Below are 21,283 nucleotides of genomic sequence, written 5' to 3'. Positions count from 1 at the left end.
CGAAGAAAGTCAGGCCTTACATATATATCAGTAATTATACATGTTTTAATTCTAATTTTACCACTTAACAGATTACTCTCCATTAAGCAATTCTGGTCCCTTTCTTCCTCAAATTGGAAAATATGACTTCTTTTCTTGATGTTTATTACCTTCAAATATTGTCAATTCTTTGTTCCCTGTGCCAAAGTGGCACAGACAGTGACCACCCCGCTTGCTAGCCTTATCCAAGCGGGTATTCATTATCTGGATGTTATGATGGGAGAAGCAGGATAGATCAACCCATTCATATTACAGCTGCATCCAGTCCATTTACATTAAATCACTCTATACATATGCAAGTTGCACAATAAAGAATCATAGACTAATGGATGACAGAGCTATTTGAATATAGTCATAGTCATTGTTCATCATAAATCATATTGTGCCAGCCCTTTTATCGTCTCTGTTAGTCTTCTCTGCACTCTCTCCTATTTATTGGATGGCTGCTGGTATTGAAGAAACCAGAACTGCAGACGTCTTTCTCAGTAGCCGATTGGTATCTCACATGCAGAAACCATCCTATTAAATGCAGGAGCCATAATGGAATCCTTCACCCCTCCAGCCATTGAATTATGTGAACTGGTGAAATAATGAAAACATCTTTAACTCATTTCCCCAAGGCACATAATTCTGGCCACAAGGTCTGACCATAGTCAGGAAAATTAATGAATAAGCAATGTGTTTAATCCTTTCAAGTGGATAACAAACACACTGAAGATAAATGAAAAATATCGTAAACGGGTCCAGAATTATTTGAATCATCAGCTTCAATGGTCACAACCCAGCAAAATACTTCCAAAATAGGACAGCACATATGGAAATGCAGAATTCAGGCCATCACTAGAGATGTGATAGCACAGGTGACTACAGTGGGGGAAAGAGCAAATAACTTAAGGGTTACTGCAGATATTTCTCTGTATGTGATCTCTGTTAACTATACCTGAACAAAATAATTCATTATTCTCAGAGGAACAAAAAAGGACTGTCAAGAGGAAACCAGTAAGCAATCTTGCTTCTAGAATAGCATGTGAATTTTTGGAATTCATATTCAGAAAATGATGTGGAAATAGTAGGGCAGTCGAATTAAGGATACAAAATGCTCTGAGCAGGAAAATAAGGTTCTACAAGTAAGATTTCAGATGCTCAATGTGTTGAAGAGAAAGAAGAACAAGGAGGGAACTGATCATTGTCTATAGGTGTTAACAGTTAGGAAAGTAAGACAATAGGGAGTTTTTCAAAGTTGTTAACAAAGAAACGATAAGATAAAATTCCTAGAAGTTGGAATTACACAAAATCGAGCTTGAAACAAATTCAATATCCTATCTGTGAAGGTAATTGAAACACCAGAACAGTTTTGTTATCAAAAATCACAAATATATCAGAACTCTGCATTTATAAAGTCTCCAGTGATTAATCTGGTTTATGGGAAAAACTGGAAGTTGCCCATACCCAGGGATGTGGTTGTCTGGCATTGGTGGGCATTCTCTACATTGCTCTTGTTCCATGCAGAAAATACAACCTACACCACCATCAGTCTGCATATAACATTTGTAATTCTTCATTAGAACTATGACTGTAATTCAGTTTACAGCATCCCAGACATGACAAACTTAGCTGGTGGCTTACAGTGTTCAGTTAGGATTTTTTCTCCATGGATACATAATTGTCAACAAGTATTACTCTGTCTTTTGGGCTGTACCACTGTTATTATTCTTCTGTCTCCTCTCTTCCTGTCACAGCCTTGCACTTACACTTCCACATCAGGTCACAGCTGATCACAGGTTACAGTCAGTACTATGAAGTGACCAAGGGAATTTATATGTCATTTTTGACTGACATATGCTTATGTATATGCTTAAGTCCTTATGCTTTCAGGACTATTACCAAGCAAGGAAGTTTTTCTCTGGTCAACAAATAGATATCCTTTCTTCCTTCCCATTTTTAAAATTCTTTTTCTTCATCTGAATGAGTATAATTAATTATTTCCTTGAAATTCCCAGGGTCTTATATTTGGCCTTAAAAATCCAAATTACCTTTTTTTCAGACAGAGGATAATGAGGGAACAAACATTTCTTTTCAGAGGGATGCACATGTGTGTCTTTATTAAGTGAGTGTCTTCAATTATAAAAGATGGGTATTCATGCCATCATGGGAGAAGCAGCACCAAATTAGACCTCAAAAACTATACTTTTATCGACTTTTGGGGAAAAAAGCAATTTGGTTTGCTTTCACTGTAATCCACAACATGCCCAGACACTCAAAAGGCTACTTTTTTCACCTTGACTCATACTGCATAGTAACTTAATATTCCAGCTTCTGTCTGGCTCTTGGTTTGGCTCAGAAGACAATAGAAGGCCAGACTCTTTCCCTTGATCTATTTACCAGGCACTTAGGAAAGCATAGCTGTACCTAACTGCAAGCATACTGACGACCAGACTGCGGTAATATTTTCCTTGCTCTCTACTGCTCTGCCTGGCAAGAGCTCTGCGAACCAGATATTTGAGAGTCCCACAAATTCTCCCCCACACTGCTGATCAAAGTTAAGACTTTGCCCAGATATCAACTATTTATACAAGAAGCAGAGAAATATCCTCTAAGAAATTATCTGTTTCCATTCCCTCAGTAGCTCACTAGGAAGACTGCGTAGTCATAACTGAGAATGATTAAAACTACAGCTCCAGAAACAGAAGAGCCAGTCCCAGAATTTCATGGCTACCAAATGATGGAAATCTTCCTTGATCTCCCTCCTCATCTTGTTGCCAGTCATTACCTGGTGTATGCTGGCTCTGATGTGCTTCATATCCTTCTTAGAGCAGAACTCAGAAGAAAACTTTTCACCTTTTTTTTCTTTACGGGAGAGGAAGGAGTTTTGTCCTGGGATGGTGAGTTGAGTTAACTCATGGAAGATGTCACAGGTGATTAAGAAAGCTGAACATCAGCAAAATCTCTCTGCTTGTGATCATGGCAAACAGACTTCTCCAGCTTTATTATAAAGCTTGAAAGAATTGCTTTAATCCAAAGCTGGCAGAGCCACAGTTCAGTTGCAGTCTAAGCTCAAGTTAGTTGACATTTCACAACTACAATGGTCTCCCAGCAAGTAAGGTCTCCCAGCAAGCAAGTAAGGTCTCCCAGCAAGTAAGGTAAACCAGAACATGCAAAATGGGAAAAAGATAGAGGAATTTTGTCATCGGCAATGCCTTGTGTGTTTTCAACAAAAGCACTCAGAGACAGCTGGTTGCTTTCCACTTAGAGAAGTCAGTCCCTGCCAAAGTGGATATATTTGAATGCAAAACTGGCTAAAAAGCACATGGGACCTTGCATGTTGGTCTGTGGAGGACAGAGCTGTCTCATATTTATCCCAGAGAAGGATTTATCACTACTGTAATATTATTTTGAGTACGCTGCATATCATACATACTTTGAATAGCATCAGTCTAAAGGTTCTTGACTTACACTAAAGATAATTTTGATCCAGCATACTTAAAAAAATTATATTAATTTAAAATGATAGTTACTGTGCTATGTCCTATGAGTCATGAAGCATGTCACCAGAGATCCAGAATAATTTATGCTTATGTGAAAGGATAAAACTAGTACAAGCACAATATATTACCTACGTACTAATGTTGGATAGGAGTTGGACAAAGAAGGATTTCACTAAAGTAGTGAAATTGTGACATAGTCCAGCAATCTAAGTAGTAGGGGAGGGGAAAAAAACCCCAAACAAACATAAAACCACCCCTCCCCCCAAAAAAAAAACCTAGTGAGAAGGTGTTTGATCAATGTATGAAGCGTGTTCTACAATACTAAGCCTTGTGATGGTGTAAGACCAGCATCAGCAGACACAAATGGTACTTTTCAACCTCAGCTCTTCTGATGCCGGTGGAATCTTTCCCTGTGCTCTTCATCCTTTTCCAGTGTAGCCTGGATTATATGCTAATTTATCTTCAAGGGATTAACAAACTGCTGGAGTGGGCCAGTTCTCCAGTACACGCTCCATGGTGCTATCTCTATTTACTGGGGACTCTTGTTATGAGGACATGGTTGAAATGAATAGGCACAGAATTTAATTTACCTAGACAGAATAAGAGGTAAAACTAGTAAAAAAAAAGACAGTTGATCACATAAATAACAGAAAATTGGGGATTTGATCTAATTCCTAGTACAGAAGTTCCCACATCACAAACAACATTGCTGTTTTCACATATTTTGGAACTTATTCTGTACACAAGATCCTGAAATTAATTGGGTGAGTCACCTACATCTGTAGAAATACAGCATTTGTGTAACACTGGCAAAAAAAATGAAGGAAATCAATGGGGTAAGCATGTCTCCCCTAACCAGATCAGTCTGAGAAATACATTTCTTCACACTCTTCCACTAACAACCCTAAGAGAATATTTTCTTAATTCCTTCTCTTCCCTTTTAAATTTTTTTTTTAATATTGAAGCCTGGAAATATATATCTAAATGTTTTCCAAACCTGTATATTAAAACTAAAAATATATTAGTTTTACAAATGTCTTGGGGTAATTATTTGACACTCCCTTCAATTTTTTTAAGGTGTCAATAAATAAACTGGCAATCAGTCTGAGAAATAAATCTTGAAAAACGCACATTTTCTCTAAGATAAAAAAAACAATTTACTAGCAACAAATATTTATTAATTTTTTAATTTTTAAAAAATTCCTCATTTCATCTGAAATGCAACTTTCACAGGACAGGTAGCATGAAATTTACTTTGCATCTATAATACACCCATTGTATGGATAATCATGTAATTCCAGTTACCAAGAATAACCATAGATCATCTTCACCCTTAAATAAATCAACTTTACTAGCATTAGGGGGAAAAAAATAAACTAGAATAACATTTTCATTTAGCCCAGAAGATGCATGTAAAGTTAGATTATGGTGCAATCTGAACAGCATTTGAAGGATGCCTAGGTAATAACAATTTTTCATTAGGCAGAGGTCTTCTATTTTATTCAGTTGCACAGGTACATCAATTTGTTTATTCTTTTTGGTAGTAACTGTGCAACCCCCCAGTTAATTATTGCTAATGTTTTTCAGAATGTGCTGCAGTTAATTATTGTTATTAGTGTAATTAATTTGCTAAATATAAGCCAGCAATGCATGGTCTCAGGATTTAGAGGCTCTTTTCTGTATATTTTTTGTAACACTGAAAAATAGAGCTAAACCCAGAGGTCTGAGCTGCATCAGACTGGGGACCATGAGAGTACTAGGTCCACTGTCCAGATGCAGATCTCTGAAGGTATTTGCAAGCTAAACCTGTTTCAAAACCACTAAGATTCTTAGGGTTTAAACCCTATGTCAGGCAACTTGAGGTAGGTTTCAACGGTACTGAGCTCATCTGAGATTTGTCATCAAACCAGAGAAGAACGAGTGTCAACATCTTTTTTTTTAATTTAAATTTAATTATCATTAGAAATGTGTAATTTTGGCATGGACTATTGTCCTGGTTTCAGCTGAGATAGAGTTAATTTTCTTTATAGTGGCTGGTATGGGGCCCTGTTTTGGATTTGTGATGAAAACAGTGTTGATAATACAGAGATGTTTTAGTTGTTGCTGCACTGGTCAAGGACTTTTCAGCTTCCCATGCTCTGCCAGGTGCAGAAGAAGCTGGGAGGGGGCACAGCCAGGATAGTTGATCCAAACTGACCAAAGGGCTATTCCATGCCATATGATGACATGATCAGTATATAAAGCTGGGGAAGAAGAAGGAAGGGGGGGATATTTGGAGTGATGGCGTTTGTCTTCCCAAGTAACTGTTACGTGTGATGGAGCCCTGCTTTCCTGGAGATGGCTGAACACCTGCCTGCCCATGGGAAGTAGTGAATGAATTCCTTGCTTTGCTTTGCTTGTGTGTGCAGCTTTTGCTTTCCCTATTAAACTGTCTTTATCTCAACCCACGAGTGTTCTCACTTTTACTCTTCTAATTCTCTCCCCCATCCCACCGGGGGGGAGTGAGCGAGCGGCTGTGTGGTGCTTAGTGGCCATCTGGGGCTAAACCACGACTATAATCAAATGAGAGTCAGTAGAAAATTTACTTTCATTTTATTGTATTTCATTTCAGTTTAGTTCTTGGTTCTAGCTTAATTTTGGTCTGAACTTGCAGCAGAGTGTATAGTTGTGCTTGATGTCAGACACAACCTACACATAGTAATAAATTAGCATATTGCTCTGAAAACAAAAATAGTTATATTTTCAGAATTCTTAGAAGGGATAAATCATTCTAAGGAATCTATAATCTATAATTATGATACAGAAATCACTTCCTAGGAAAATTTACACATAGAACCATAGAATCATTTAGGTTGAAAAAGACCCTTAAGATCATTGAGTCCAACCATAAACCTAACACTGCCAAGTTATAGCTTTGTACATTTTAATTAAAGCCACTATTACCTGTTCTGAACTCTGGGGCTGGGATGGGTTTTTTTTTTCCTCCTATAAAATACTGTCAGAGTTTTGGGGTTTTTTTCTGTCACTGATTTTGAAATGTGAAGACCCTTAAGTGACAATTCTTAAACTATTTGCAGTTTACACATTATTACTCTGAATGTGGTGGGTATCAGATTTAGATGTGCTGAGTTTATCTTCTATTACCAATCCTTGTAAAATATCTACTACACTGACTAGCCCAAATAACAGGAGGTTGGCTGTCCTCCCGGATTTTCTGCCATCTTGGAACACAGAACTGAAGAGACAAACCTGACAACCCAAAACAAATATTCTATAAACACCAACGTGAAAAGAACATACATTGTTGGTGTCCTCTTCCTCATTCCTCCCTGTCCACACATACAATCACCACCCTCAGCCCCTTGTAATGAGCGTTCAATTTTCAATGCAAAGACCTCCATACATACAGTATGAAATGGCACAGTAAGAGAGCAGAAGAGGGTGGGAAACAGATCAAAATGTCCAGGGGATCCCTAGAAGTGAACTACGTCCAGGTCAAAAAAAAAACTTCTAACGTTTCTGTGGCTTGGTTCTTAAGTAAAATTATTTCCAAACCTGAATTATTTAATACTGAACAAAATGAGGAACTGAAAGGCTTTCATCCAAAAGAGGTTTCCCACTCAGCAACTTAACCCCAGCTGTTACTGCTTTTATCATGACTTAAAAAGCGAAGGAAGAGGGAGAAGGGGAAAGAATCCAGGATATTATCAATAGATCATCCCATATATCACTTATCTGTCAAACTCTAAGTTGGAAATTGAACTTTTTTTAAATCTCTCATCCCTATTCTACTCTGACCCTTTTTTATGATTAAATCCATAATTTCCTGGACAGAGAGAATCTGGGTCATTAGGGGAAAGCAGAGCTCATCTTGGAGAATGAAAGTAGTCATTCAGGCCTTTTTCTGCTTTTAATCCATTGTAAATTAATCCTGGCTATACAACAGTCAGAATGAATGCATGATTTATAGAAGGACATAATTTTTTCCTTATCTCTATCAGAATTCTATCAGTTGGATTATCTCAGGATTCTACTGAAATATTTCACGCCCATTCCACATTGGAAGTTCATAACCAGTAAATGATGAACTGCCCACCTCCTTTCTTCTAGAGTCTTAGTTCTCAGTTGCTGTTTTTTCCCCCAGAAGTTTCACTGTTGTGAAAACAACAGGTTTTCATTAATCCCATTGAACATCATAACTATCCACTTCATCTTATGTTTATTTCTCTAGACCACACAGACACCCAATTCTTCTTGAATAATTATGTGGTCCTCAGCTTTGGAGATGTATCATTACCTTGTGTAATCCACAGATTTGAAGGCTTTATTCTCATGAAATCAACAGCTATTTTTTTCTGAAAAAGGAGATTTGAATAAACTTCATTTGTGCTTTAAAACTGTTATCTAATAGTAAATGGGAACTCTAAAATTTCCTCAGTGTGTATATAAAATTTGGCTGTTGTGATTCAGTTATACTATGAATATGGTATAGTTTGCAATATCTTTTGTTTTAGTAAATGAGTCTTCAAACGACATAATTCTTACAATAATATGTTTGGGAAAAATTGCTGTCATCTTTTGGATGCACTCAGAAAAAAAAAGAAAAAAACAAAAAAGAAAAAAAAGAAAAAAGGAAAAAAAGGGAAAAAAAGAAAAAAGAAAAAAAGAAATAAAAAAAAAGAAAAAAAAAGTGACATTTTGCTGAAAGTTCCAGCTGGCACATCCTGGATACCTGCTTTACCATGGAAAAGATAATTTCAAATTGCAGAAAGTTACTTTGAGATAACCAATATTTTCTTCTTTCCCATTTTATACATTGATCATAGCATAACATCTGTGCAAGAATTCTTTGCTTGGTTAAGCAATACTGATGGGAAATAGCTTTCACTGAAAGATGTGCCACTGAAGTTGAAGCCAAACATAACAAGAAAACAGAGATTATAGATACAGAGAGGAAATTATATCCACTCCCAATATTTAATGTTTTGCATCTATACCTTGTCTTGGTATTTGAATGGGAAATAAAACTTATTTGAGCTACACAATTATTACAGTTTAGTGTCACAGGTTATTTATCCTGAAATTTATTTGGAATCTAGCCTGGGTATATTATGGTATCCTATTTTTGTTGTTTTTTTCTTCTTCTCTTTTTCTTTTGAATTTCTAGAAGATATAATCAAATGCTTGTTGTGTGGCCAGCTCAATACACTGGCTTTGAGACAAACACTGCACGTTCAGCAAAGTCTTTTTAAGAACAGAGAATGCTAGTGTCAGTGAGAATAAATCAAAGGTGATAATATCTGTGAAAAAGAAAACATTGTCCAGAGAAAATAATTACTTCTCTGAAGAGATACCATTGTCAGACACTAGCATATCTTGCCAATACTGGACAGTGATACTAAAATATGCTGCAAATCTACCTTATCGCCTGGAGTGAGACTCAGACATGCATTCTGTAACTGTCCAGACAGGAGAGGAGACTAACACAAGCTGAGCCATAATGACACTCAGCAAAAAAGTCAAAAGATGTGGGGAAGAAAACAGAGTCACTGTAGGCATCCTCCACACTTTGCACTGTACAGCTGAGTTTGCAGTTAGTTTCATTTGTGCCTGGGCACAAGGACCGGCAGGCCAACAAGTTACATCTACACTATCCAGCAAGCCATCACCCCTCGCCAAGTGTTAGAGTGACATGACCACTTGCTGTTACACTAACAGCAGCAAGGTAACCACTCTCTCCTCATATACAATGGAGCCAAGGTTAGTTTTACAAAAATATCCAATTAAAAAGCCTTATAACATTTCAGTCTGTAATAAATTAAGCTGACTCATTGCCCCAATCATTAATTAGTCTTTTATCCAAGCCATGTGGAAGAGAAAGAGGAATTAAACCCCTCATTAAACAACGTTCTTGTTCTGTAAACTTTACACTCACAATTCATCCCTTCTCCCCAAAAATACTGTCGCTCAAACTTACCGCTTTTGCCAACTCCCCCTGCTCCTAGCATCACCACCTTGTACTCTCTGGAGCCTGCTGAAGAATTGCTGGAGGAGCTGATCATTTCATTTTCTAGCTCCATCTTGCACAAGGCAGAAGAAGGGAGCAAAAGGAAAGAAAAAGCAACTGGTAGGTGCTTTCTCTGATCTTAAACAACTATAAAAGCTGTGTTAGGAAAAAAAAAGAGCAGAAAGGTATAATACAAGAGGTACGATTTATCAGCCTCACACTCGCTGCTCTGCCTGTGTTAGCTGGAGAAGGTCTCATAGCAACCACTTTAACAGCTTCCAATAAAAATCTCTCTCTGCCCCCTCCCAGCTCTGTATCATTCTCTGTGTTTCTCTTCCTGGACAGAAGCAGTTTTGTGAGGCTCAAGAGCCCTGGTACCTCTGGGTGTTGCTGTGTCATTGGAATCAAGTTGAGCAGAGCTTCCAGAAAAAGAAAATTGATCAAATTTTTTAATTATGATGCTTGTTATTCCATGTAGCACTTGCTTGAATCTTAAAAAATAATAAAATAGACCAGACAACCTCCTTGCCACCTTGGAGTTAAATATTCATCCTATGTTCATCAAGTTCACTGGTTTTACATTTAATACTATTAGAAGTGAAATAAGCAACAACTTTTAAGAGTCTTTGTTCTTCATGAAGCTTACTGCAAAGCAGAGGAGTTTTCTAAGGTTAGGTTTGCCCCCAGATCAATTCTCTTTTAGTTCAGTATGCATCAATTATTTGCAGAAATAAACCAGGTACTTTGAAAAATGGTTTATTTGTTGTTTTTTTTCTTTCCCCACACACAGAATTTCGGAAGGGGATTAGGACTGAAGGGAGGGGGAAAGATCTATTCATCCAGAAAATAACCATGTAAGCAAAGATGAAAAGCAAATTGTTATAAGTATTTCATACTAATATCAAGTGATTTATCTAACCAACCTGGTCAGTCCAAATATATAAGAAAAGAATAAAGTAAAAAGTCTGTGAATGACATCCAGTGTGAAAATCTCCCATTAGAATTATTCAGTGAAAACTTACAACAAAAGACTGCAACTCTTCATTGATTTCTGATGATGTCCTTAACAGACCTAGTATATTTAAAGAACGTGATAAGTAATAAGATACTTGCCCAGCCTTAACTGTTATACATTTTTGAAGACCAAAAAGCATCTACGGCAAAAGGGGTGGAAAGCAAAATTTGCTCTCCTTTGAAAAGTGCTGGTCTTTCATGACACATGCAACTATTAAGGATGAGGAGGAATTAGGCATAGCAGGAGTGAAAGGGTTAACAAGATTGAAGTACTGAGAGTTTGGGTTATGCCTGAGGGAAGGAGGCTGTGTGTCAGGAGTAGGAGTGGATAGCATTGGAGAGAGATAAGGCAAGCGCGTGATTTTTTGTTGTGAAGAAAGGAACTGCAAAGTTGCAAAAAGATAGACAATTGTATTAGCTGAAGGAACGCATGAAGGACGCATGAACAAGACATATAAACCAATAAGAGTTCTCTCAGTAGCACATGTACAAACAATTAGAAAGTATATAAGCCATGTAATAGTTCAATAAAGGGTCTTTGATTTACCCCTCGATCGGAGTCCGTGCATCAATCCGCTACAAATGGCGCCCAAACAGGAGACTTGAAGCCTGCGGGACAGAAACTTGAAGTCTACGGGACAGAATCGCGGGAAAGAGCGACCGGTAGCGGAGCCTGGCTGAACGTATAATCAGCGGTTGGAGAGCTGAAAAGTCCGGACAAAGTAATCACCTAGATCAGGTGAGCAGCCAGGGACAATGGGGGCAACAATGTCTGCAGAAGAAAAATCGGTGGTAACTATGTTTAAGAAGATATTAGAAAAGCGCGGCATTAAGTATAATGAGATGCAACTGCGCATGCTGCTCGCCTGGCTTAAAGGCCAAGGTGTAGCTCCAGAATTGACTGAGATATTTGAAATATGTACATGGGAAACAGCTGGAAAGGTTTTATGGGACGCGTCTACTAGGGGGGATTCCAGTGCTACGGGCTTGTTAACGGCATGGCGCTTAGTTACAGACTCATTAAAGCAATTAAAGGCAGATCGCACTGTAACAGCTGCTGCTGCAGCAGCCACTGTAGGAGAAAGACAAAAAGAAGTGGCGGCTGCCACAGCTAACGGACTAGCGCCCACTGCACCTCCCTCGCCCGATTTTCCACTGCCACCATCACCTAGGAATATGGATTTGTCATTTGCAGAGGACCCGTACAAGGAGAAAAATAGAGGGGACTTTGAATGTGTTGAAACAGATTATAATCCAAGGAAACATTGGCAGGAGTTGCGGCAACAAGCCGAAAAAAGCGGCGATCAGGATATTGCTGCTCTCATAGCGTGTCCTGTAATTCGAGACGCTCAGGGGCTGACGCGCAGGGCCGTCCCGCGACGGCAGAGCTGCTGCGCGCTACGCGAAGGCTTTTGCCCGTCCCTGCGCCTTTGGAGGAAGAAGAGGAGGAAGCAGCGAGGAGGAGGTGTCGGCATCCCGCTCGCTGTCTCATGCTGCGGCCCCGTCCCGCCTCCAACCCGGGAACTTGCATAGACGGGCATGGGGAGAGCAGCGCCTTCCTGCACCACCGAGGCTGAGTGGCCACGTCGCCTGCCGTCCGCTGCCCTCGGTCTCATCGCCCTACTGGGGCAATGGGTAGCAACCAATAATGCTCCTTTGCTTTTGATAGAATGGGTGTCTTTAGCGCGAACGCTGAATCAAACTGCTTTTTGTGTATCTAGGGAACAACCGGAACAACCATTCCATACATGTCTTGTAGGATTGCCTATAGATGAGGTAGGGTTAATACAAAAAGAAGCAAGTGGAGTGCTAGCTGCAGGTAAATGTAATTCTACCACCAGTAATGTTAGCACCTGCTTTGCGGATTAAGTGGGTGGCTTAAATCATTATTAAAAACTGGGTTATTGGTTATCGGTATATTTTTATGTATCTTGCTGCTTTTACCCTGTTTGTTGTCGCGTGTCCAAGGAATGCTGCAGAAAATGGTGCAAAAAATATATGTTGTTGAAAAACAAAAAGGGGGAATTGAGGAGGAATTAGGCATAGCAGGAGTGAAAGGGTTAACAAGATTGAAGTACTGAGGGTCTGGGTTATGTCTGAGGGAAGGAGGCTGTGTGTCAGGAGCAGGGGTGGATGGGATTGGAGAGAGATAGGCGAGTGCGTGATTTTTTGTTGTGAAGAAAGGAACTGCAAAGTTGCAAAAAGATAGCCAATCGTATTAGTTGAAGGAACGCATGAAGGACGCGTGAACAAGACATATAAACCAATAAGAGTTCTCTCAGTAGCGCATGTACAAACAATTAGAAAGTATATAAGCCATGTAATAGTTCAATAAAGGGTCTTTGATTTACCCCTCGATCGGAGTCCGTGCATCAATCCACTACATAAGGAGACAGGGAAATGGAAACAGGAGAGGTGACTAGTAAAGTAATCAGTCTTGGAAGTCAGACATCTTCATCTGTCCACTCTTCCAATTATTTCACAGAGAGTAAACATATGGCATTAAACAGGAATAGAGAATTAAAAGTTGAAAGGGAAAGAAAAAAAAAAAACAAAACAAAAAAATCATAGACTGATTAAGGACATGATTTAAAGAAAATTAGGAAGGAGAGGAAAAGGTATAGAAGAGCACATGTATGAAACATAGTTTAATGGACTAAGAAAATGCATGCTTAGAGAGAAGAGATACATAGGTCTGATAATAGAATTATAATTGGAATGGAGAAGATGAACAGAACATGAGTACTCATTTTCCCTCCTAATAAAAAAATCAGGAAACATCAGATGAAACAGACAGTAGCTGGGTTCAAAACCTAAGTACTTATAAGAGTCATGGCTGACTTGAGGAATTTCTTGTCACTTGATGTTTTGGGCAGTAGAAATGAACTTGTAATGAAAAATAATTTAAATACAGAGTAATACAAAATCCACTGTGGACTATTAAAGTCACCACCTCTCGCTGAAGAAGTACTCACACCAACAGATCCTGGGAAAACACTGAAGAATTAAAGTATGATGGTGTTGTGGTCTAGCCCCAGTTGGCAATTAAGTACCACACAGCCACTCGCTCAACCTCCACCCTCCCAGTGGGATGGGGGAGAGAATCAGAAAAGCAAAATTAAGAAAACTCGTGGGTTGAGATAAGAACAGTTTAATAATTGGAACAACAACAACAAAATAATAATAATACATTGTAACGAGAAGGAAAACAACAAGAGAGTGAGAGAGGAACAAAACCCAAGGGAAAACAAACAGTGATACAACCACTCACCACCTGCCGACCGATGCCCAGCCAGTCCCCAAGCAGCGATCGCTACCCCCCAGTCAACTCCCCCCAGTTTATATACTGAGCATGATGTCATATGGTATGGAATAGCCCTTTGGTCAGTTTGGATCAACTATCCTGGCTGTGCCCCCTCCCAGTTTCTTGTGCACCTGGCAGAGCATGGGAAGCTGAAAAGTCCTTGACCAGTGTAAACATTACTTAGCAACAGCCAAAACATCAGTGTGTTATCAATATTATTCTCATACTAAAATCCAAAACACAGCACTATACCAGCTACTAGGAAGAAAATTAACTGTATCCCAGCCAAAACCAGGGCAGTAGGTCTGTTTACAGCTACACAGAAAAAGAGAACAGAAGGAGAGCCACTATGTTCTGAGAACTCCTTCAGAATCAGGATCTGCTACTGTTGTCCTACAGGATTTCTGTAATAACCATGCTGCGAGCAGCTTTGTACTGCCAGGGCTGTGTGGTTGTATTGATGCCTGGATGTAAACTTCAGAATTCAGAAGGATTTTGTCTTCATAACATAAAATAGGACTTAACCAGGAAATTCTGAATGTAATAATGTGATGTTTAAATATTGAACTTCAGCAGAGACAGGTAGGCCAGTAAATCCCTGTTGTGATTAGAATTCCATTTTCACTAAAATCATCCTCGAGTATTCAGTATTGACATATTAGATAAAACTAATAATGATACCAAAACCACTGCTTAGAATAGCTGGGTTTTCCTGGTAATCTCCCATCAACACAGAAAGCTCCTCCTCAGGAGCTTTTAACCCCATAGCTGGCAGTAACATCTGTCTGACATTTAAATGTCAGGAAAGTGAGTGGTTGTGGGCATGAATCAAAAGACAAGCTAAGCAAAGTTAGTGTTTGCCAGAGAGAAGTGCCAAGTCATTGTTTTCTTTTGTTTGGAGCTGGAAAGTGGGGAAGGGATATAAGAAATGGAAGAGACTACAAAAGAGAATTATGTTAGTGCAGGAAGCAGAATAAGACAGAACTAAATGAAAAGCCAGTTCCTCATCCTTTAAGAAAATCTAGAAAAATGAAAACAGCATTTTTATGTCTGAAAGAGTGGAATTAAATATTTTTATCTATTGATTGAGGATTAACCATTTAAAATGCCTGCTTTAAAGACAAAGATTCAAGTGTATTAAACTTCAACAGTTTAATAAGGATTACTACATTATATAAACACTTGGACAAATATATCCTCCCAGCTTTCACAGAGACTTGTCCAGAGCCTAAAAAGGTGATACTGCATTCCCATTTATAATGCAGGACTTGTTCTAATTCTTTTTCCTCATAAATTCCTATTGACAAACACTCTACTCCACCCTAATTTCATTCAATTCAGAAGTGGAGGACAAATATTTAGCTTCACTCCCATTTATGATAACATCAATTAGTCTTCCTAACACTGAACCATGTCAAATGGTGTATCAGTTAAAAAGAAAAAAAAAAAAAAAGGCAGTAGACAGACTCTTGAATTTGATCTGCTATCAGTTGTTCAGATGCTTTCCGCTTTGCTGTCCATAACGAGTAAACCTACAGAGACTAGCTTCAGCTTCATCAGGGAAACATCAAACAGGATAAAACTGAATTTTTCTAACCTAGGCTTTCCTAGTATCATGGATTATTTTCCATGTTGAGATGGTTTTATTCTAGAAATCAATTTGTTTATTGGTATTCTGTTGGTTGAACAGAAGTGATTACTTTTGCAGTTCTTAAATCTGTTGCAATTAACAATAATCTTCTAAGTGCATAATTAAGCTGAACAAATGTACCAACAATAAGAAAAACAGAGTAAGTTCCTTTAAAATCATCAGTGAAAGGTTTCTTCAAGAAAATTCAGACTTTTGGTTAGCTAAATCTCCCACTGGACATATTGTTTCCTATGTTGAATAGAGGAACATTTAACAAATTTAGAGTAAAGGAGGCTTGGACTCAACTACCTAATGGGCTGAATAATGGATTACAAGAAATGACACAAAAATGAATATATACACTGTTGTTTTCAGAAGTAGTAGTGCAATCTCTTCTTGACTAAAAGTTTCTGTTGTCATTCTGTTCATACCTGTGCTTGAATTCTTATGAACCTACTTATTTTGATAGCTTCCAATCTGTTTAAAGGGACCAGTTTCATATGTAAAAATAGCACTGAAAACACTAGTGTGCTGGTTTTGGCTGGGATAGAGTTAATTTTCTTTATAGTAGCTAGTATGGGGCTATGTTTTGGATTTGTGCTGAAAACAGTGTTGATAACACACAGATGTTTTTGTTGTTACTAAGTAGTGCTTATACTAAATCAAGGACTTTTCAGCTTCCCATGCTCTGCCAGGTGCACAAGAAGCTGGGAGGGGACACAGCCAGGATTGTTGATCCAAACTGACCAAAGGGCTATTCCATACCATATGACATCATGCTCTGTATATAAAGCTGGGGAAGAAGAAGGAAGGGAGGGGACATTAGGAGTGATGGCGTTTGTCTTCCCAAGTAACCACTATGCGTGATGGAGCCCTGCTTTCCTGGAGATGGCTGAACACCTGCCTGCCCATGGGAAGGAGTGAATGAATTCCTTGTTTTGCTTTGCTTGCATGCGCGGCTTTTGCTTTACCTATTAAACTGTCTTTATCTCAACCCACGAGTTTTCTTACTTTTACTCTTCTGATTCTCTTCCCCATCCCACCGGGGGGGAGTGAGTGAGCGCTTGTGTGGTGCTCAGTTGCCGGCTGGGGTTAAACCATGACAACTAGGAATCCTGCATGAAAAATTACAAACATTCCACTTGTGACTTCCACTGTGTTTCAAGGTCTGCTTCTACCAAAGACACTAGACACTGCAGTCTGTCACTAGTTAGTCTGTTAATCAGTTTAAAGATGCTATTCTTACAAAATATTGTAAGATCAATAGGCTTACGTGTTAGGAAAAGAGCAATCTAACCTCTGTATGGCATGAAAAGCAAAGCAGTGCACTAATTTTATAATGTTGTTAATCAACCATGAGTGAAAAAATCCATCACTGTAGGCTTCATTGTATCACTAACTGTTTAACTTTAAAAAGCTCAGCTTTAGCAAAAAAAATTCATTCAGAAAACTGGTGCAAAATCAGAACCCCAGTTCTTTGCATTGGAAATACTTAATATCCCTTACCGGAATAAAATTTGTTAAAGAATCATCCAAGACAATATTGTGTATTAAGTGACCTATTAATCTTCTATTTCCAAGCTTTAATGTCAGTTTTCATATCCGGTGTGGTTTTTGTTGCTCTATAAAGAAAACTCTTTGCAATCTGGAGGAAGAAGGATAAAGACATGAGACGGCTCTGAAAATTAAAATACTGAACTGCTTGAGGGGTTAAATTCACCAAGTGATGACTTTCTTGTAGCTATCAGCAGCATACTGAGATCACCAAAAGTAGACTCTTCAGATACCCATAAACAGAGATCCTTCTGTCTGATCAGCAAAGACAGTATTTCAGTTAAGTTTTCACTGGTCTTCCTATAAAATTAGTAAAAATATAGCCTGAAGGGATGCAAAAAAAAGCGCCCAAATTAGCCCTGCTTCAGTGACATGTCATCATTATCAAAGCTCTGGGAAATGACAAAAAAGCCTAAATCTGTTATTTGTGACTACATGATTAAAAAAAAGAGATAAAACAGTAAAGAGTAGTTAGCTAGATAAAATCTTTCATATTTCCATGAAGTGCTTTCAACAAAGACTGCATAATCAAATATTTTCTTCTCTTAGGACAGATTTCTCCTGACAAGGAAAACATATTTTTCAAATTCTGTATTGAGGATCATCTCAAAAAGACACAGTTAATAAAGACTGTAGACTGGACTTAGAGGGTTTAAGGAAAGCTGAATCCCCTTATGTTTGTCTTTCTTCAACTTAGAAAGCTCATAAATGGGCCAAGTCCTGTGAAGTTTAAGTTAGCTAAATTGGTTACTGAAACCGCATAATTAACAAGTCTCCATGTAAGCACGCTGCTGACACAAGCTAATTTTACATTCAAACTAAGTCCTACTATTTCTTTGTGTTTACCAAAGTTAATTTACGTTTCTTTTCCAGAAGTAGCCTGTCTGACTCTAAACAGTCTGGAACTTCACAGAAGCTGCTAGTACTTTCAGCTGTAGCTATCTGGAAATACACTTTATGAAAGCAAAAAAAATCTTGGCGGTAGTGCTTTCCCTGATTCATCTTTACTCAGTGATGGAGAAGTGTCTCATAGCTAGGCCCATACCCAAATTCCTTTAAGCAACTGAGCTCAGAGTTTTGAGATGAAGAACCTTATGTCTCTGTCCAAAATAAATATCTTATGTATTAATCTTGATGACAAGTGAAATTCAAATGCTAACAAATACATCCACCTCCCAAATTCCACCCTATTATGTCCACAAATCTCTAATAAGACATTTTCCTTCTGATGTTTTTTAAATTTGGAATCAAATATATATATACATATATATACAAACTCATACATAATAACACATATATGGACAATAAAACTTAAACAGAGTATTTTAAAACAAGACTTAAAAATCTGCCCTACAACGTTATTTCCTAACATGCATTCAAGCGATGTAAAGTTTTGCCATTTTCTTACTGGCAATGTTCTCCCAGGGCTCAAAGAGGTAAGAATAGTATTATTGAGAAGCTATTTAATTTGCTGCCTGTGAGAACAAAGTAGTAAAAACAAATGTCCTGCCCAATTTTCTCATGAAGAAAACTTGAATGAGAGCTACATCTGGTTAGGTCTCAAGTCCCAGATACTTTTTCCTTCCATAAGATCAGGTTCAGAGTTCTGACACAAAAGCCCTGAGGATCAGAACACCTGTGTTAGACTGAAGTTTGGAGAGAAACAGGTAATTTTGTATGTGCCCATGAGACAGTTTTTGGTATTTTTTGCTGTCTGTGGATACTAATGTGTTTGGAAGACATACCCACAGTTATTCATGAAGAGGGATAGACTGAAAAATGTATCCTCCTTAGTTTTGCTATAGCTGTTTACTGTAGAGGGACCTTGACAATATAACAAAAGGAAAAGGCTGAGACAGTAATGGATCTTTAATAGGAAGGAGTACACAAATACCATGTTAAACAGAGCCCAACAAAGAGATCAGAGGAATTTATGTTCTTCCTATTAACTATAGACCATAAAGGATTCTTGAATACTGGCAACCGGCCAAGCCCCTGATACACATCACAGGAAAAACGCACTTCTTCCAGGACCTTGACTGGATTTCAGGAATCCTTTATTATCTGAGTACCATCTCAGGACAGTCCCTATAATGTTGTCATTTCACAAATATTGAGTTGGCGAGTCTGTGTTGCATTTTTATTTTGTATGCATATCCTTCAATCTTTGGGACAAGAAGTTTAGAAAATTTAATTTGAAAACCAAACCCTAATTCTTACTTAGGCTATTTTTCAAGGTGTCCTTTACTTCCATGTGGGTTTAATTAGAATTTAAGGTCTATTTCAAATCAATTCAAACATCTTTTTTCCTATGGAAATATCTTTCAACTCCTCAAGTTTATATTTTCATTCACACTTAAATGACTTTAAAGACTTGCACATTCTAATGGTACTAGAATGAACTGCCTCCTCTCTCCTACCATACCTGGAAAGGTCATTCTCTTTCTGTGTTGTACCATGCCTTCCATTTTTCTGTAAGAAGTTCCTCAAAAGCATACTGATACTTTCTTTTTCCTTGAGCAACAAGTATTTTTATAATCACAGAAGCCTCACAATCGCTAGCCCTTGTTCTCTTGGGGGACTTCAACTTACCAGATGTCTGCTGGAAATGCAATAGAGCAGAGAGGAAACAGTCTAGGAGGTTCCTGGAGTGTGTGGAAGATGGTAACTTCCTGACACAGCTGGTGAGGGTGCCAACTAGGGAAGGCGCCCCGCTGGACATGTTGTTTGTGAACAGACGGACTTGTGGGTGAACAGGGAGCTTTGGCTGGAACTCAGGAAAAAAATGAGAGTTTACAACCTTTGGAAGAAGGGGCAGGCAACTCAGGGGGACTACAAAGATGTTGTGAGGTTATGCAGGGAGAAAATTAGAAGGGCCAAAGCTGAGCTAGAGCTCAATCTGGCTGCTGCCGTAAAAGACAACAAAAAATACTTCTTCAAATACATTAGCAGCAAAAGGAGAGCTAAGGAGAATCTCCAGCCCCTAGTAGACAGGGGAGGGAACACAGTGACCAAGGATGAGGAAAAGGCTGAGGTACTTAATGCCTTCTTTGCCTCAGTCTTTAATAGTAAGACCCGTTGTTCTCAGGGTATTCAGGCCCCTGAGCTGGAAAACAAGGATGGGGAGCAAAATGAAACACCCATAATCCAAGGGGAAATGGTCAGCAACCTGCTACACCACTTAGACACACAGAAGTCCCATAGGCTGGATGGGATCCACCCAAGGGTACTGAGGAAGCTGGAGGAAGTGCTCACCAAGCTGCTTTCAATCCTTTAACAGCAGTGCTGGCTAACTGGGGAGGTCCCAGTTGAATGGAGATTAGCAAATGTGACACCCATCTACAAGAAGGGCTGGAAGGAGGATCCAGGGAACTACAAGCCTGTCAGTCTGACCTCGGTGCCAGGGAAGCTGATGGAGCAGATCATCTTGAGTGCCATCACGCAGCATGTACAGGACACCCAGGCAATCAGGACCAGTCAGCATGGGTTTATGAAAGGCAGGACCTGCTTGACTAACCTCATTTCCTTCTATGACAAGGTGACCTGCTTAGTGGATGAGGGAAAGGCTGTGGATGTTGTCTATCTAGACTTCAGTAAAGCCTTTGACACAGTTTCCCATAGCATTTTCCTGGAGAAACTGGCTGCTCATGGCCTGGATGGGCATATGCTTTGCTGGGTAAAAAACTGGCTGGATGGCCAGGCCCAAAGAGTGGTGGTGAATGGAGTTTACTCCAGTTGGCAGCCGGTCACAAGCGGTGTCCCCCAGGGCTCTGTGTTGGGGCCAGTCCTGTTTAATATCTTTATCAATGATCTGGACGAAGGGATCGAGTGCACCCTCAGTAAGTTTGCAGACGACACCAAGTTGTGCAGGAGTGTTGATCTGCTTGAGGGGAGGAAGGCTCTGCAGAGGGACCTGGACAGGCTGGATAGATGGGCTGAGGTCAATTGTATGAGGTTCAACAAGGCTAAGTGCAAGGTCCTGCACTTGGGTCACAACAACCCCATGCAACGCTACAGGCTTGGGGAAGAGTGGCTGGAAAGCTGCCCAGCAGAGAAGGACCTGGGGGTGTTGGTCGACAGCTGCCTGAATATGAGCCAGCAGTGTGCCCAGGTGGCCAAGAAAGCCAATGGCATCCTGGCTTGTATCAAAAATAGCATGGCCAGCAGGACTAGGGAAGTGATTGTCCCCCTGTACTCAGCACTAGTGAGGCCGCACCTCGAATGCTGTGTTCACTTTTGGGCCCCTCACT

At 39.2% G+C, this 21,283-nt stretch overlaps 1 protein-coding gene across 1 annotated transcript in view; it reads right to left on the bottom strand.

The window, feature by feature from the left end:
• RIT2 (Ras like without CAAX 2) overlaps positions 1-9,604 on the bottom strand; it is a 195,691-nt gene extending 186,087 nt beyond the window's left edge. Inside the window, exon 1 of the mRNA XM_072859655.1 lies at positions 9,502-9,604. Coding sequence (XP_072715756.1) covers positions 9,502-9,604 — 103 coding nt within the window. The remainder of the gene's footprint in view (positions 1-9,501) is intronic.
• Positions 9,605-21,283: the final 11,679 nt, after the last annotated feature.

Source organism: Ciconia boyciana, chromosome 4 (assembly GCF_034638445.1).
Source record: "Ciconia boyciana chromosome 4, ASM3463844v1, whole genome shotgun sequence".
Classification (NCBI taxonomy): Eukaryota; Metazoa; Chordata; class Aves; order Ciconiiformes; family Ciconiidae; genus Ciconia; species Ciconia boyciana.
The sequence above is the reverse complement of the archived record's forward strand: the minus strand, read 5'-3'. Positions and strand labels throughout refer to the sequence as shown.